Here is a 17,992-nt window from a genome sequence, read left to right on the forward strand (position 1 = left end):
AAGCCGAAGAGCTTATAGACACCGTACAGGATGATGTGGTTTTGTTTCCCTTGGCCTCAATCAAACTTGGGATGTTTCTGCCTGGCTTTGTTCCTGTTTGTGTACTCTCTTACCAGGTAGGAAGCAATGCTTTCATTTGAAGCTTAGTAAGGTATTAGGTTTGAAGTCAAGAAGCTAAGGAACATACTGGCCCAAAGAGTTATCTGCAGTGAGATCTCAGATGCCAGGGTGACAGGATGTTTGAAGCATGTAGCACAAAATTAAAGAGACTGTGAAATGCAATTCTCTTTTTACCAGCCTATAGCTCATGTACAGCTGCTTGCTCAACTAGACTTTTACACCCTCAAACTTTATTACAGGGTGAAGAATATGACTGTCATGAAATAAATGAAGAAAATAGGTGTGGTTTGGGTAGTAAAAGTCTCCTTAAAGTTACTGCCATTATGTAGTAATAAGGTAAATGGAATGAGTTGGTTTAACTCATAGCATCATAATTGTGCTGAAGTAGCCACAGTTGGAAACAGCATCCAGTCCCAGCTCTAATTAAGATTTTCCTTTTATCTGGGATTGCAAATCACTGTAGCTGCTGGTAGAAACTCTACAATATGAAGGATAGTTAGGGATGCAGAGCAACTGCATTTTTTTTCTCTGTTCTTCCTTGGGGTCTTTGAAGAAACAAATACTGAGCAGCTCTTAATTCTCTCTAGTGCTGTATAGCAGGGACCTCGGTGGGAAGAGGTTGCACACTCTTTCTCCACCCTTTACACATTTTTCAAGGAATCCTTCTGTGCCTTAGGTGTTCATCTTGAAATAACAGATGCCTAGTCCATGTGTGCGTGGAGTCATAGAATCACTTAGGTTGGAATGTACATTGTCATCCTCCTGCCTATGTCCTAGGGCTGCCTGGGGTGGGGAAATAGGTACACACAGACACACACATAATTATCTTCTGCGTATGTGCAATAGATTTTATATGCGTTATGACATTTTGTAATATCTGCATCGTGCAATCCCCTTCAATGAAACAGAGAGGTGGGATATATTTGGCTAGCTCTTGCAAAACCTAAGATGGGCCATGTGTAATAATATATCTTTGAGTAGGCTGTTTCTGCAGCGTCATCATACTGACTAGAGTCAGATTCTTCCTTGGCTCATCCTAGACACCCGCTTTATATGACCTAGAAAAAAAAATATGGGGGGTGTGTGAGGGGTATATTTTTAGCTAAACTAAAGGGTATAAGCAAGGTTAAAAAAATAGGGTGTTGCAGGGACCTCATGGCAACACTTTCCAAAATAAATGAAATGGAACAGGCATTGTTTCTCTGATGTTTTTTAATGCCTGTTGATGCATCTGGTGAATCTAGAAGAATAAATTCTTGTAAATTACAAGATCTTCCTGTGTTGTTGCTTCATAATGTGCAGCCAGGGCTAAAAATGAATGCACACTCTATGCTGTCTTTATATGGTGTAGAAATTTAGGAGTTGCATGGCCTCTTCAGTTTGTAGGCTTTAATTTAACCTACAGTGGTAACTATTTCCTAAAATTTGTCTGTAGTACTGAGTATAAATATCTGGTGAATATATGACTATTTAAAGAACTAAGCTGAACCTATTACAGTATCTACTTTTAGCAAGTTTGCATTTAATAAGTTCTTATTTTCCAGAGTTTTCTTAAAACAACCTTACTCAAGCAATCTTTTCACAGTTCTGAGTATCAGCCATTCAAGCAGGTCAAGCTGTGTAATAACCTTGCAATAATCAGCAGCTAAGATTTATATCTGTACCTGCAGCATCACACTAGGATACCCTAAAATAAACAGCATGATGTTTATATTAGTCATGTAACAAGTGTCTTTCTCAGTTTGGTCACATGCATTTAATTTAAAATACATCCAGTAAAGAAAAAAAATCACTTGGCACTTTCTGTTTCCATTTTAAGTAATCAATTTTAAAATAGAAGCAGTACAGGATATGTTTTATAAGAGGAGCTATAAAGAAGAGGACAGATTCTTTCATCACTCCAGGATGTCTTTGAGGAGGCTTAGAGCAGGTGTAGAGGAGAGAGGCTGAGAGGCAGCCCTGGGCTGTCCTTTGCCTCTGCCTGCTCTGGAGCACGGGGAGGGGGGGAGGACTCCCTGCCGGATCTGTGGGCACTCAGCCCATGGCTCTGCTTGCTTGTCTCTCCTTCTCCCCTTTTTCTGTTCACTGCTCTCCCTGATGTAAATTGTGTTTTATGTTTGAGGGGTTCACCTCACTGTAGGATAACTGAGCTGTGATCCAGCATGTGCAAAGGGCTGTCAGGCTGCTGTATAGGGAATGAATTACATTCAGGCAGGGCTAAAAAGCCCCACTTCACAAATGCTGCAGATTGTACATGGAACTGGAAAATTAAAAGGTTTGGGGAATAGTTTAGGGTCAACAGTCTCAAAAGCTTTACAATTCCACCTGTCCTGTAGGAAGGGATTATCATGTTACAGGAGCACCGTGTTCTTCTGTGGAATTCATCCCTGAAGGGCAGCAAATATCCCCCTGGACAGGTGGAATTTTAAGGCTATGTATTGCATTTCTTGAGATGGATGCATGTGTATTTTTTGCTCTCTCACCATCCTTTCACTTAACATCCTGTGCTTGAATACTGTGAACTCATTTTGAATTTACTGGACACCTAGTACCTACTAAAAACATAAATTTTAACAGCACTGTAACATCCAATTTAAAATGCAACATTCTGCATTATTTTTCCTTTTGTGTTTAAAGGTTGCACATTGAATACACCCAGACAGCTAACGGTGGCAAAAATGAAGTGGACCTAAATGTAGCAGTCTCAGTTGCCTAGAAGCAGAAAACTAACCAAGGATAACATTTTTATTGTTGATACAACGGCAATGAAAGCAGATTCAGAGTTAAATTTGTGACTGTTTGGTATAGGACTTCTCATTAGTGATAGACAAAATTTCACTTCCCAAAGTAGTTAATACCTTCTGTATGCATAAGTGGACTTGACAAGTAACTTCTGTTGCAAGTTGCAGTTCATATTGCCTTACTGTATTTATTAAACCTTTGTAATAGTATTTCAAGACATGTAGCTAATACGGCAGATATTCCTTCATCCTTCTAACTTGTACAAGATTTTCATTAGACAAATAACTGCTTTCCTAATATAGTTCCTTAGAAAGTGTTTTTCTTTCTAAATGGCAGGCTTGTCATAGACCTAGAGTATGCAGGTGAGAGAGATGGATGGACAGCTAATAGCCTGATCTCTACCAAAACAACCTCTTTGGTATAAATAATACAAGCATTGCCGTGCCCACCTTCAAATGTTGACCAGCCTGTGAGAGACATGTCATAAACCCTCAATTTATATGCTCAGGAAAAGCACAAAGCCCTGCTTTATATCTAAGAGAAGTAGTATTTGTATTGATTTGGTTTTAACAGTTGCTTCAGGTACAGAAATCCAGAGTAGCCACAAAACATTCATGAATACAAGCTTTGCTTAGTTCTCCAATTGCTGGGTGTGTAAATAAGTAATACAGTATGAGAAGACTTGTCAAAAGGTACCATATCGAGTCTGTTAACACTGAAAGTTGTGATTTTCAGAGGGTCAAGGTACAGAATGTTACATATACAGTGTGTGTGCAGTTGCATATGCATGTTCATAGACATGACATGAGTTCAACCAATATAATGTCAAAAATTTGACTCTGTGCCATTTGTTTCAGGCAGTTATTTGGCAGAAGACCAGGGTGTCAGATCACAAAATGGCCTGTATGTCAGTTCTGGGAACAGCCGTTATGAGCAGTATGGTACCTTTTCAACACTGCTGCGAATATCCTGAGGTGAGTTTAAACTTCCTTCTCCCAAATTCACTTCAGGTCTGTCAATGAAGAGAGCTAAAGAAAAATTCAGAAAGAAGGAGACTTCAAAAAAGATGTATCTCCAGATTGACATCTGATTAATGCATTTGATTCTATTACTGTCCTCTCCGTAAAATTAATTGGTTTGGTGATTGAAAATCCACTCCAAGAATCATCTCGTCAGGACTCATGTGGCACTGATCAAATGGCAGTAAAAACAGTTGTGATGACAAATGCAGAATTGCTGATTGCTCAGAGCTGTCTCAGTTGGGATTCCTGGGCCACAGGCAGGTTGTGCTCTGATTAATATCTAAGCATTGAGATTGTTCTCATCTTCGTGGCCTCTTAGCCTTGTAGTCTAAAGAGTATCCCCTCAGTTTCAGTGGGGGCACCTGAGCAGTGAAAGAAATACATACTTAGAAGGGCAAGTTATGCAAAATTTCCACCAACCATGTGTTTCAAGGAAATACTTCCTAGTTTTCAAAAAAATTCGTGTTCTTGGCTTCTTTTGCCCCTTCTGAATATGAAGGAATTCCCCATGAATTCCTTTGTCTTATGTTTTCAAAAATGTTTTACTCTACTTCCGTTTTTGTTGGGAGACATTTTTATTAAAGGGGAATCTTACTATCTTGGAACCTTCTAAGCTGCATTTTCCTGTATCCTGTAGTAATAAACCGTGACAGGATGAGATGAATCACTGTAAGGTTGCAATGAGACAACTTACCAATGCTGCATTCAGCATGTGCTTAATAAGATTATTCAGACTTTAAAGTCTGACTGTTTATATGTACAGTTCAACAGCATTATTCAGGCTTAAATCCTGAGTTTGCCAGAATGCTTTTATACATGCAGTAAAATGAGGGGGATCAAAGCAAGGTCACTTCGTGTACTTTACAAAGTTTTAGTTGTTTATGTCTGAATAGAACATCCAGAGCTATTCTTACCTGAATGTAGCTTGGATGTGCCCACAGGACAAGTGCAGGGAGCTCCAAAGGGAAGAGAACGGGGTATTTAGAAGGGACTAGCTTGGAGGGGGCACTCAGGTTCTCACATTACTTCTCTGCTATATCATGAGGCATCCATATTCCTTGAATAGAAGTTGGGGAACATTCCATCTCTCTCTCTGTCTCTAAATAGTGTGTAAAATACCATGTGCATCATTTATAGGTGTATAAGTGATCCACGCATAATGTCGATGTTCAGAAACTGTTTCTGACATTTCTAAACTAGGCAGCCAAACACTACGAAGTGACAGAGTTAAGTTGCCTATGTAACCATTTTTTTCTCCCTTGAGTGCAGGTATTGGAGCAGGTATTTAAGGGCAAGGCATATACTGCTTTTTTTTCCTTCCCATTAGGTCCATGTCTTTTTTGCTATACAGACCAGAGGGCAGCTCTTTAATTCTTTTAAGTCCTACTTGTTCATTGTGTAGCTTCCTGCTCCTTTGCTGCAAAGTCTCCTCTGAAGACAAAACTAATCTTGCTGTTCCTTACTGCAGAGTTAAAACTTCTTGAACAAGTGATCCAGGGATTTTAGACTGGCTTTCTTGGAAACATCTCTATTATGAGCACTGAATGAAACAGGAACACATCTCAAATTAGCTTTGAAGCATGCAGACTCAGGAGCTACTTGTAAAATAAAAAGGAAACTAAGAAAATAAAGAGATGACACAACTTTTTACAAGTACAAGGCAGTATTTACACTTTTCAGATCCCCAGTCTTGTAAACGGATAGATTTATTTGGGCTGAAAACTTTCTCACAGGAAATTTCCCTAGTCCCTTCTTTTCCTATGAAGGCTGTTTAGCAGCTACATGTGCCACTGGGAGAAAGATAAGTATTAAAGAAAGGCATTCTGCTGTCCACCCATCACATTATATTTTAATACATGTATAAGTTGGTGTTTTTATTGAAGTATTAATTTTGAAAACAGTTGATTAGTATGAAATTAAAGTTTCATTAATATTTTTCAGTCTCTGTAATTTTGTCCTTTTTTTTTCATATACTTTCATATATGAAAGTTCTACTAAGACTAGTTTTATAAATTGTAGATAACTTTCAATGAGCATACTGATTGTCTACATGGCTGTAAATAGTAACAGCAGTCAGCCATTTCTAAATCTGGCGACTTGTTAAATGAGTTATTTAGGGACTTTCAGTTTTGCTTTTATGTTTTCTGTATATAAAAATATCGCTTGAAGTGAAAGACTTGTACAAATATTTGCGAATTAGAAAAGGAGCTTGAAGCATAGAGGAAGAACATTGGGGGAGGATGTGCTAAAGTTGCAGAGTAAAATCTAGAAGTGCTGCATGTTGTTTTCTGATAATCATCCAACAGATACTTGACACCTCTTTAATTTGACCAGTGGTGTTTGGTTCTGTGCGACGTTGCTGACCAGAACGCGCCAGCTTTAGCACAGAATGCTTGGTGCAAGGTCAGGAGGGAATAAGGGAGCACATGAGCAGATAGCTGGTGTGACATAGATGAATGGGAAGGATAGGCCAAATCCCAAATTTGGATTTTAAATTCCATTTCAAATGCATGATAATTTGGATTTTAGTAAATGCAAGGGGTTCTGCCAAAAGCAGACCTTATGAGGACTCATCTCTGTGTTCAATGATCCACCCTGCTACCAGAACATTCTCCAGACTTTCCCATATCGCCAAAATCTCCATCCTCGTGCTGCCCCAGGGTTCTTCACCTGTTAGTTTGGGCAGGTGGCAGAGGGCAGTGTGTGGGGCAGGATGTGGGCTGCCCAGCATGTCAGTTCTTGCATGCTGCTGGTTCCTGTCTTTTGAAAAGTTACAATTGCCTTTTCCTTAGTAAGGTCATTATCTTGAGGTTGTTCTCTCCAAACAGCTGTCAGTTATCACAGGAATTGTGGAAATACATCTTTGGGATTTCTGCTTCTTTATCAGTGATTTGAAATCCATCCAACAGTTTCAGTGTTGCTTAGTGGGGGGAGGGGAAGAGATAAGGACAGGGAGCACAAGTCAGCAGGCTTATTTTGACCTGAAAAAACATGTTAAAGAGTCTCAATAGAAAAATCTTGAAGCTTGGGAGTTCATGTTAGGTACACAAATCATGTACTGTTTCTAAGGCTCCCTGGCAGTGCTGTGCTCACAGGTTCTGCTGCAGCCTGTGAATCGTGGGTGCTCAGCACTCTTGAGAGTCAGATGATTTGGATACAGGTGGCGTAGGTAAATTTAGGTGCCCTGAATAAATGCCCTATGACAGGCTATTTAAGGTGCTTTGCACATAGAAAGGGAGGGACTGTGTGTTTTGGGCTTTCCCTGTAGGGGTGGTTCACTGTTGCCCTGGCCAGGTTGGGCAGCACTCTGTGCCTTTAGCTTTGACAGGGCTTATGCTGGTGACTCTGCAGTCAGCAAGCCAAGAGCTGCTGGTCTGGCTCTCCACAGCCTCAGCTCCAGGCAGCATCCTGCTGTAACTGGCAGTCCAAATGGGAAATATCTCAATAAATTGATCAAGGGAAATAGATACAAACGCATCTTTCTCAGCCTCTTCTTTTTTTCCTTTAGCTGCCTTTATCTTCGTATATTGTAACTGTCAAGAAGCAGTGCATGCATTTGAATGACTTGGACTCCTGTACTGTTTTCTTTTACTATCTCACCTCTATAAACAAAACATTCTTTAGAAACGTTCTTTAGAAGACTTTTGCACTGTATTTGTTTTATCATTACAGATAAATCTTTCTGGATTTCTCCCAAAAGCTGAGTCAGACAGTTCTTTGACAAGCCTTTCAAGCTCGGAAAGGAGTTTCATTTTTATAAATAATCGTCCAGTTCTTCAGAAGGAAATACTGAAGGTAACATCCTCTAGCTTGTAATTCAAAGAATAGAAATGTGATTTCTTTGAGGACAGAGACACCTAAGCAATGTGCAACTTTTTTTTTTCCCACACGCAATAATTAAGAATATCACAGGTGAAGATACTAGCATTTACAACAGAAAGCCCTTCCACAAATCTGACGCTGCTGGTGCCTCAGTTCCATTCCATTTGCTGCAGTCAGACCACAGAGCTGGAGGTTGTGTTTTTGGCTATTTAACAAAACTAATTTCAGATGCTCTGTGCAAGACACCAGAATAGTTGGTTCTTTATTGTATTAATCTGCAGAAATCACCTGTGCAATTTCCCATAAGGGAACTTCATGTAGTTTCTTGTAAGAGAATTCTTCTGTAAAATAGTTTTGATTTTGTCCACTCCAGCTGTGGGCTTCTCAAGCAAACACCCATGCTTTCCCTTTAAATTTGTGTATGCATTGGGTAGAAATGAAAGTGATAGTGCAGCAGCATTGGCTACAGCTAGGCATTGTGTAGGCAGAATTTGATACTCTTGGGTTTCTCTCACTACTGAACCTTGCAGCACTTCACTTGGAGCAGCCTTGCTGTCCTAATCCTTTTCATCACCAGGGAAGAAAATCATGTTCATGCCAAAGTGTTTATGTAGGTTTTAAAGTGGACACAATGGTAGTTTTCAATTGGGAAGCAAAGCTTTGTAACTGTGTTGGTATGTTAAATGCAGAATAAGGGTAATCCATCTCAATGCATTATTTGATGTGCCTGGCTCTTCTAGGAGTTCAAAACTCAGCTTGAATCCCATGACAGAGATGGTTCTTTAATGAGAGCAGGGAAGCCTGGATTCAAAGTGGGGTTCAGCATACTACCATACAAAGTAAACATACAGTGCCCTGCATGGAAAATAGGCTACGTATCACTTTTACCTCCATGCTATGAAGTCATGGAGACCACCAGGAGCTGCCCTTTTGGTGATTATTCTGGCATACATGTATTTGAGGACCTTTTAAGCTTTTCTTTAACTTCAGAAACCAACAAAACCAGCAAACCAGTTTTGCTTTTATAATGTCAAAATTTTTTTCTGTGCCTTTTTGTGTATATTATTGCCTTTACTGACATCTCTTTATTAAATCAATTTCTAGTTAATTCGACAGTACTACAGTCAGATGACACAAAAGGACTGTACTCGTTTATATCCTGTTTTCTTTTTGAATATTGCTGTACCTGCCTCTGCTGTGGATGTGAATATAACACCTGATAAAACACAAGTTTTGCTGCAGTATAAGGTAATTACCATTTTACTCTGTTTTTGAGTTGTCAATCTTTAAATAAGCGTAATAAGGGCCTTGGGACTACCAGAATGTTAAAACATAAGCAGTGCCACTGGGTTTTTGGTTTTTTTTAGTTACATGACAGCTTGTCTTTGTCAGAGGACTGTTTTCATCAAAAAGTACTGAACAGGCTAAGTGGGAGATTCTTCAAAATTAGTTTCCCAGTTGATTTAAAAGATTTTGATGCTGTTAAATATATGTGTGTACCACTTTGGTTTCAAATGGCTTTACAGTGAGAGAAGCTAAGTGGAATTACGAAGTGTGGCCCTACATAAATCTCATGCTTAACTTCATATGTAAACCAAGTAATCACTATTTAAACACCACCATTAAGGTGAGGGTGGGCAGGAGGGGAGTTGATTTCTCATCAAAGCACTATATTGTCATTATGTGTATAGATTATTGATGACATCAATTAAGTGGCACAGAAATTAGAAAGATTGAATTGATGGTTATAATGTGCTTATTCAAAGTAAATATAGGTAATCACACCAGTATGTTAATCCTCTTCTTCATGAGAACCTTTTGTATTTGTCTGTGTTACTCTTGTAAATGTACTGCCTGTCAAGTGTCACTTGTATGAAAATTAACACGACATTTTTAGATTTGATCTAGTTTTCCTTTGTCATCAGAAAAAGGGCTGGAGTTTCTTTTCTCTTTTTTTTTCCTGCTTTTTAAAATTTATTTTTGTTTTTTAGGGATTTGGGTTTTTATCTTATTAATTTCCATCACTTGGTGCAAAGTTGATTTGGAAACATGCACCATAAAAGCACCTACACAAAAGCATTCACATGAAGTTGGATGTTGCTGGTGCACCTGTTTTGGCTGTAAACTTCTAACTCCATATTAGGCAGGAATAGCTTTACTTGATGCTGGTTTAAGCAGCCAGAACCCTGTTACAAAGAAAGCATTTAATTAGTTTTGTGATATCAGAGTAAACTAGTGAAGCAGAACACGTCACAAAATACTTGAGGCTGAAAGTGTCTAGTTCAGAGTCTTTTGGAATGTGTGAACAACTGAAGTACAATAATCTGTCCAGATTTGTCTAAAAATTATTCCAAATGAGAGCATTTTGCATATTGTTCCATATTCTTGGTATCTGGCAGTTACATTTTCACTTGTTATATTTTCACAAGTTACACTTGTGTGTGTGTATTTTCTGTTTTGTTTCTTCTTTTTTTCCAGGAATCTGTCTTACTTGCAGTTGAAAACGTGTTGAAATCACTGTATGGGCCACTACCTGCTACAGTCCCTGGTGAAAGTAATAAAACAGATGTTACCTCAGAAGACATGTTTGTTCATAGAACAGACCAAACAGATGTGGCTGTTAATGAAATGGGACCATCTGGAAATGATGAGCTACATGCTCATACTTCATTCCTTTCACTCAGCAATGATGTGCAAAACTGTCAAGCAGGAAAAAAAGCAGAGATCTGCTTAAATCATCAGACATTTAGTGGTGATAATGTACACAGTCACCTGGACAAAAGAGAGGTTTCTAAGAGTGATGCCTTTCCAGACAGTTCTTTAAATTTATTGCATGAGGAGGAACAGAATGGACAGAATATGGCTGATATTCAAAGTAATAGTGTTCCTGTGGACCCCGAGTCTAAAAAAGCCAATGAGCATCTTTTGAGCTCTGAAAATACTGGTGAAATAGATAAAAATGAGGAAGCCTTAGTCCCTAAGGACGTACCTGAAATCTCTGCTGATAGTTGGAGTATGGGAAGTGGATTTAAAGACAGTCTGGGAGACAAGCTGGACCCAGTTAAGATTTTGATTCCTGGAGTTGGAGGGACAACTAATAAGCAAAATGAATACACTGGTGAAAAAAGCAGTGATCCACAAATCTCAAATCAAAGCATAAAGAAAAAAAATGTGATAAGTGAAAAATTTGGACGTGTGGCAGCTTATGACTTAATTAATAGCAGAATAATAAAGAAACCAAAGTCTGCGTTTGAATTTTTCACACATGAATGTCGTCCAAAATTGATAAATGATAATCCAAAGACCAGCATGAATGACATCCTGCTGACAATTGAAGAGCAGTGGAAGAATTTGAGTGAAGAGGAAAAAAAGAAGTAAGTTCAGGCCGTGTCCTGCTTCTGAATCTGGAAGCTACCAAAGAGTCACTTGTAATGAAATTTAACAATTGTAACTTTCCAGTTATTTATGAAAAAATAGAGAAAGACTTTTGACTTTTCAAGATCAGAATCAGTATTGTGAGTTGTCACGTTTTGCTGTGTGCAGTTGTGCACTGCTGATAGGAATTACTCATTTTGCTACTGCTGTGCAGCAGTTAGGTTAGAGACAGCAGTAGTTAGGGACAGTTCTGCTGAATAGTTATTTAAGATAACAGGCAAGAAAGTGTCTGTTTGAATCTTACAAACTTCTAAGGGCATGTCACTCCCAATGCACTGTCCTTAAAAACCAGCACGGTGATGGGTGAGGCACTGTAGAGTTCTTCAGAGGTTTTTCAACTTTCATTGCTATAAAGTGAGAATTCTTTTTTAGGAACTTTAGTCCTTGAACATTTGGTAAATTCCATTCCTCTAAACTTAGTTTGTATCCCGACCTAGGACACCTCATATTTGCAAAACTCAGTCAAATGACACAAGGAATTACTTTTTCCCCTAAACAGCTATTCTAGTGCTGGTTCAGAGAGAACAGCACAGTCTAAATTTTAATCTGTTTCAAGCAAGACCAAGTCTCTTCCTGGGTTGCAATCTGAACAGCTAAATTCCATATTTTTCTGAAATGAATTGTCACTGAGTTTTTGAAATCCATCTGCAAGAAAAGAAAATATTTTAGGAAAACATCTGCATTGTTCTGAATGTCAGTTATATGAGAGTTAAGTGAAACCTTTTCACCTAGCTTCTGATTTACCTAATTTATAGTTTATTATGCAAGCAACACGCTATGGTCACAAACCCATGCTTGAGAAAGTGTTGGTGTCCATCTCTGCATAAGCAGAAATATTAATGTAATAGTAGAAATCTACTCCAATTATATTCATGCTTTAAATGAAATGAAACAAAAGGTTCTGCCAGCTGTTTCAGAAAATTTTAATTTGCTCTGCTTTAGCTTTTGAGATTTCATGGTTGCTTTCCTGGTACAACTGTTATGTTAAAAGAGTGTGCCTACAGATTAACTTTGCATTAGTTCAGGAAGGATACCTCTCTGGTAATCAAGTTTTCCTTAGATGTAGGATTGAATGCAATATATTATATGTAGTATATATATTTTCCTTATATGTAGGATTGAATCCCATGGATGTTGAAAGAAATGAAGAATTCGCCACTAGTTGTATCTATAGATACCAGCTTCGGTTTACCTTTCAACTTTTATTCTCTTAAAATTGCCTCAGAGAATAACAAATAGGAAGAGATATACAGACAACTTTTCCTGCAAAGCAGCAATCCAGAAGGACTTGGAGCAGAGAACATAAGTCTTGCCTCCAGGTACTCTGGATAAATTGGGCCACCTAGAGGTAACAACAAATGTATATACATCAGGGCAGCCCAAGTGCCACAGCTCTCCTTCATGCATCCGTGCTGGCATAACCTCACGTTTCCTGGGCTCTAGTCCTCCATCCTTCTGTGATAAAGTCCTGCCTTGTGCAATGGGTGTGCATGGTTTCAGCATCTCTGTTTCTCTCTGTGGCCCCTCCATCGGGTCTAAATTAATTTAAATCCCTTTTGGGTGTTGTACAAGCACCAGATGTCTCACAGTGACACAGGATGGCCTTTTCAAAACAAGCCAGCATTTATTACACAACCGGAATGTCAAATGTTATGGTCTTTAGGTTTATAATAGAGGAGGAAAGCTCCGTGCACGTCCATGCTGGCAGCATCGCATATCCCCCTGCTTTGCAAAGGATTTCAGTCCTTGCAGTCACTCAGCTCTTAGTTAATACAGTTTGCATGTTTCTGGCCTTAGTGTTTCCTGCTTTATCAGGCTCAGGTAGGAGTGGGAGAAATCCTTCCAAGTGCCATAACAGTGGCAGGAGTAGTTACCCTGAAGGTGTAGGAAAGGTTCAAAGCCACACACATTATCAGGGGACTAACTAATCACCTTGTCAGCACTCTGCAGTAATTCTTCATGAGTAGATTTGTGCCTTGGGAGAAACATTTTTTCAGGTAGCATGGTCTTTGCTGTCAGAGTTTGCTCCAAATACTCAAATTCACATTATTTGTTTCATAAGGGCTGAGAGACTTACATATTAAAAGGGGGTTTTTAGTATACTGATTATTTTGTTTGGGTTTACATTGCAAGGGGAAAAGAATATATTGTGGATCCGTTTTTCTAGCTAAACCAAAGCTGCCTTTGAAACTAGACTTCATTCTAGTCTTCCACTCTGTGCTTACACCCAGTTTTGCAGATTTCCTTGGCTTCAGGTTTTGTAGCGTCAGAAAAGAATCGTGAATTTGCAGTCTTAATTGACAAAGCAGAGAAAAGCTGTTCTTGTAGCGCTTGTTGATTATATGTTCCTCTGTGGAAGGATTTTCAGAAAGGCAAGGGTGTTCCCTCATAGTTTGTCAATCTGCAGTTTTTCTTTGGTTCTGAGCAAATCACTGATAATGATGTGTATGAATTTGGAAGATGCTCGCAATCAAATTTTGTAAGGCTGGAATTTTCTGGTGGTAGCCTAAACTGACAGGCAAGTTGGACTTTGTTTGGAAGTGCTTTTGGTTTGGATTATCAGTGATCACTGAAAGCTCAGTTCTCTTACACTTAAATATTTTTGTGCATTACTGTTAGGTCTATTCAAAACAAAGTACTTATCGATCTGGTCAAAGCTGTAAATGAATTTGGGATTAAAAAAAAAATCTGTTCAAGTGATTTCATCCATTCATTTTAAAAGGAGCAGATGTTTTTTATCTTAATGTTTGCTCCATATTTTCTAGGATGTGATTTATTGCAAGAAACTATTTAAGCTGACTTTTTTAGTTAACTAAATATTAGTACCATATGTGAATGCTAGCACATCATAATTAATTGCAAATGGTGACCCTTCTGTTGACCTTAATTTTCCAGCATGCATACACATAATTGAATCAAACTGTTCCAGCAAGTAGCAATAAATAAATATGATCAGCTAAAATACTTATTTCCAATACTAACATATGATAGTACTACTTTTTTTTGGTTTTGTTTTAATTGAAGATTAGACTGGTTTGAATTACCTTCTAGAATTCAGAATATCAAATAAAGGCAAAAAGAGGGAGTTCAGCAAATGACGCTCTTTGCTTTCAGAAAAGTGAAATTCATATTCAGTAGGCAAGCATAAACCTGGGACCTATAAAAGTTTAGCTATCTGTCTGACATTTATAAACTCATTAAGAATCCGTTCATGTTGTAGAGGTTAGTATGTAGTAATGTTTTTACCATTTAGACAGCTTTTAAGAGTAGTTTTTTATTGACTGTTTTTGAAAAATCTGTAAGATTGATTATTAGTTACAGAATTCTGTGATAATCATACATATTCTGTATTCTTACACTTCATATGGCTAATTTTAGGCCATTTGAAATCAAATATGCTTTTATTAAGTAAGGCCTGAGGCTTGGGAAATTATTCAAGCTCCAAACTCCTGCCAGCCACATGGCCTCCCCTGGAAGTCTGTAGAGCTCTAGAAGCTTAAATGACTGGGAATTGAGCTGGATGTGCCTGTGACACAAAACTCCTGCCAAAACTCTATGTGTGATTGCAAATTAAACAAGGGACTGAGGTGAAAAGACCCTTGCTGTAGATCTTTAAATGATGCAGTCCCTTCCTTACAGTTAGAGTTCCTCCCCCTTACAGTAATTAATGTTTTGCTGGCTGTCTTGATGAAGGAAAATTTCCAGCTTTTGTTCAAGGTGTGATGTAATAGAGGCACAGTCGCCATCTCCATCACAGTGGGCGGCGTATTGATGCAGGTACTTGAATGGACCATGGATGTGGTTGTTGGCTGTTGAAATGGTTACCTTGCCTTCTGCTTTAGTGTGTTAGGAGCTGGGGTCTGGAGCTTTTTATCTGCTGATGCTTCTGATTTGTTTTCTCCTTTAAGTTACGAGATAAAAGCCACTAAGGACCAGGAACGGTACAACAGAGAGGTCAAGAAAGCCAATGCACAGCCGATACACCGACCAGCAAAGGAAGCAGAAAAACACAAACCCAAGCTAAAGAGTTCTGCATCTGACCAGCAGAAGCTTGACAAGATATTCCATGACCAGATTGAAAAGAAGGGGAAACTGGAACAGCCTGTGAAAATTGTCCCAGTGCCTTTTTCTCTGAGTTCCTGTAGACGTCACCTTCAGAGACAAGAGAAAAATGCTTCCGATGAACGCGAGCTTTTCCTGATCCGTCGTCAGAGTTTTCCTGATGTGTGGATACTTGCTACTGAAAAAAATCTAAAATTGCTGAATCCATACAGATTGGAAGAGGCCCTGCTATTTAAGAGATTACTGATGAACCATAAGCTTCCAGTAGAGAAACTTGGCAATCCAATTGTATTAACGGACAGGTATAGTACTATTGAGCAAAAATGTGTATGTTACTTGAGCATCATTTGTTAATTATTCACAGTAAACTCTGGCAAGGCCCTGCTTGCTAATGCTGTGCTTACTTGTGCACTCACTTACCTATTAAAACAGATTTTTGGTTTTTATACTTGTATCTTGATGTAATGAGCGCCCTTGGTCTTACTCTAGTTGAAATAAGTATGATTTTGACCAGTTTCATTAGTAGTGAAGCAAATACAAATTTCCTCCCCCAGAAGAAAATTAAATGCTCCACATTCACAACTTCACTGTAGCTGACTTTCCCCCAAGAATTAGGAAATGGCTGTTAGAATTATTATTACTGTATGCTTTAGCTTGGTCACTCACTAAGATAAGTTAATAGTTCTCATTTTGTTTCTTTAAACAAATTTCTTTTTTAAAATATTTTAAAAAATCTTGATCACTCCTTACCACTTGCTGCCTTTTTTCTGTGGTTTTTGCACGCTTGTCATTTTCACGTAAGGGATGTTGGTTTTTAACACTTGGGGGATTTTTTTTCCAGTCTTCTTGGTGGATCTCAGTATATGGCAGCTCTTCATAAGATGCAGAAGAATTACCAGAGTTTCCATGGATCAGGTTATTTGTCAGATCCAAGGCTTGTAGCAAATGGATTCCAGATAAAAGTGATAGAAGGTATGATAGTTTTAAAAACTATTAATTGCATTTTAGCTTGTTTCTTACGATTTAATGATTTAAATTACTGTTAATGTGGATCATGTTATTCTACATCACCTTGTCTTTTAAAGCACTAGCATCTTGCTTTCCTTAATACTGAGATTTTATTTTCTTGGCAAAGAATGTAGTCTTCTACACAGAACATTGAGCAATGGAAATTGATGACTAAACAGAAAATTCTAATAGTATTTCAAAGAATGCTCTGAAATCCATGTTTTCCGCACTTTTCTTCTTTTCTCAAAATGCTCAATACCCATATCCTTAACTGCCATTCTGACATAATTTAGATTAGACAGATAAGAACTCCTTAGCCCAGAATGGTGTTACTTGCAGAAGCTTCTGCATGTATGTGCTTTAGCTGGCTACTCCTGTACTGCTGAGCAGTTGAGGAGGTCCAGTAAGGAGCTGGATCCTGGTTGATGTCATACTTTCCTATCAGAATTGTAACACAGAGCCTAAAGGGGCCAGCAAAGAGATGGTCATAGGATCACCACACCTTTTCTCAGAGTTTGATCTGAACATACTTTTTGAGGGAGTATACTTTTCAGTACCTCTTCATTGATCACAGAATAAATGCATTTTATGTAAGTTTATTTTACCTTAGTAAGAGAGCTCAGATGTTTTTACATCTTTCTGAAGAATGATTTCTAGGGATGTGTTGGAAACACAGGGGCAACCCACTGTTGGTTCTGCAGATCACGAATTCTATAGCGGAATTCCAAGAAAAGCAAACATCTTTGGGGGTAGCACCTAGCTGACAGCTCAGGGAAAAGACTGGCCATAAGAGCTGTTAGAAATGCTATAGCTTCATGTGTTACAGATCCCCACATATGTAGAGTGATGACAGATGTACTGTAACATATGGGATCTTTTAAGGGTAGGTACAAAAAAGGGATGTAGACCAACTCCTTCACTCAGAGGCTGGCTCTTGTGAAGAACAGAACCAAAGCTGTTTCCCTTACTGAATCATGCACAGCAAAACCAAGGAAACTTCTTTCTGACTGACTAAATCTCTACATAAATAACACCACCTTTGTAGAAGAGGTGTTCATGGTAATAAATCATGGAATGAATAATTAGGGAAATAAAACGTACTGTAAGAGGCAGTTATTACATGGTGTATTCAGACTAGCAAATCAAAAGCTGAGGACCTCTATGATATGTCCCTAGGCAAATGGGGGAGAGGGGGATTGTGGCTTAGCAGTTTTGCTCACAAACTTTTTTTTTACCTCCTGATGTTCTAAGTTTGCTTGAAATCTAGTTAGTGTAAACTAGACGTGAATAAATTGAATATGAAAATTTGAAGACAATTTCTTTTTCCTCCTGGGTGGAAAGTTTAATTTCTAGTTTATTTCTAGGCAGCAGTGGAGAGTTGTTGACAGATCTCATTGTACTGCAGATGTGTCATGGTTTAACCCCAGCCAGCAGCTCAGCCCCACACAGCCACTCATTCACTCCCCCCTGAGCATGATGGGGGAGAGAACTGGAAGGGTAAAAGTGAGAAAACTTGTGGGTTGAGATATAAAGACAGTTTAACAGGTAAAGCAAAAGTTGTGTACAGAAATGAAACAATAAAAGAAGTTAATTCACTGCTTTCCATAGGCAGGCAGGTGTTCAGCTATCCCCAGAAAAGCTAGGCTCCATCCCACGTAATGGTGATTTGGGAGGACAAACATCATCACACCAAACATTCCCCACTTCCTCCTCCTTCCCCCAGCTCTGTGTGCTGAGCTTGATGCCCCATGGTCTGGAATATCCCTTTGGTCAGTTGGGGT

The 17,992-nt window shown here is 38.7% G+C and overlaps 1 protein-coding gene across 6 annotated transcripts in view; it reads left to right on the forward strand.

Annotated features, from left to right (window-relative positions):
* Positions 1 to 17,992, forward strand: part of PMS1 (PMS1 homolog 1, mismatch repair system component) — a 42,469-nt gene that overhangs the window by 15,756 nt on the left and 8,721 nt on the right. For all 6 annotated transcript variants that reach the window (XM_048310034.1, XM_048310035.1, XM_048310033.1 and 3 more), the window contains 6 exons: positions 3,720 to 3,836; positions 7,557 to 7,679; positions 8,811 to 8,954; positions 10,185 to 11,080; positions 15,050 to 15,505; positions 16,045 to 16,175. In XM_048310034.1, coding sequence (XP_048165991.1) covers positions 3,720 to 3,836; positions 7,557 to 7,679; positions 8,811 to 8,954; positions 10,185 to 11,080; positions 15,050 to 15,505; positions 16,045 to 16,175 — 1,867 coding nt within the window. The remainder of the gene's footprint in view (positions 1 to 3,719; positions 3,837 to 7,556; positions 7,680 to 8,810; positions 8,955 to 10,184; positions 11,081 to 15,049; positions 15,506 to 16,044; positions 16,176 to 17,992) is intronic.

The sequence above is a fragment of the Corvus hawaiiensis genome, chromosome 7 (assembly GCF_020740725.1).
Source record: "Corvus hawaiiensis isolate bCorHaw1 chromosome 7, bCorHaw1.pri.cur, whole genome shotgun sequence".
Taxonomy (NCBI): domain Eukaryota; kingdom Metazoa; phylum Chordata; class Aves; order Passeriformes; family Corvidae; genus Corvus; species Corvus hawaiiensis.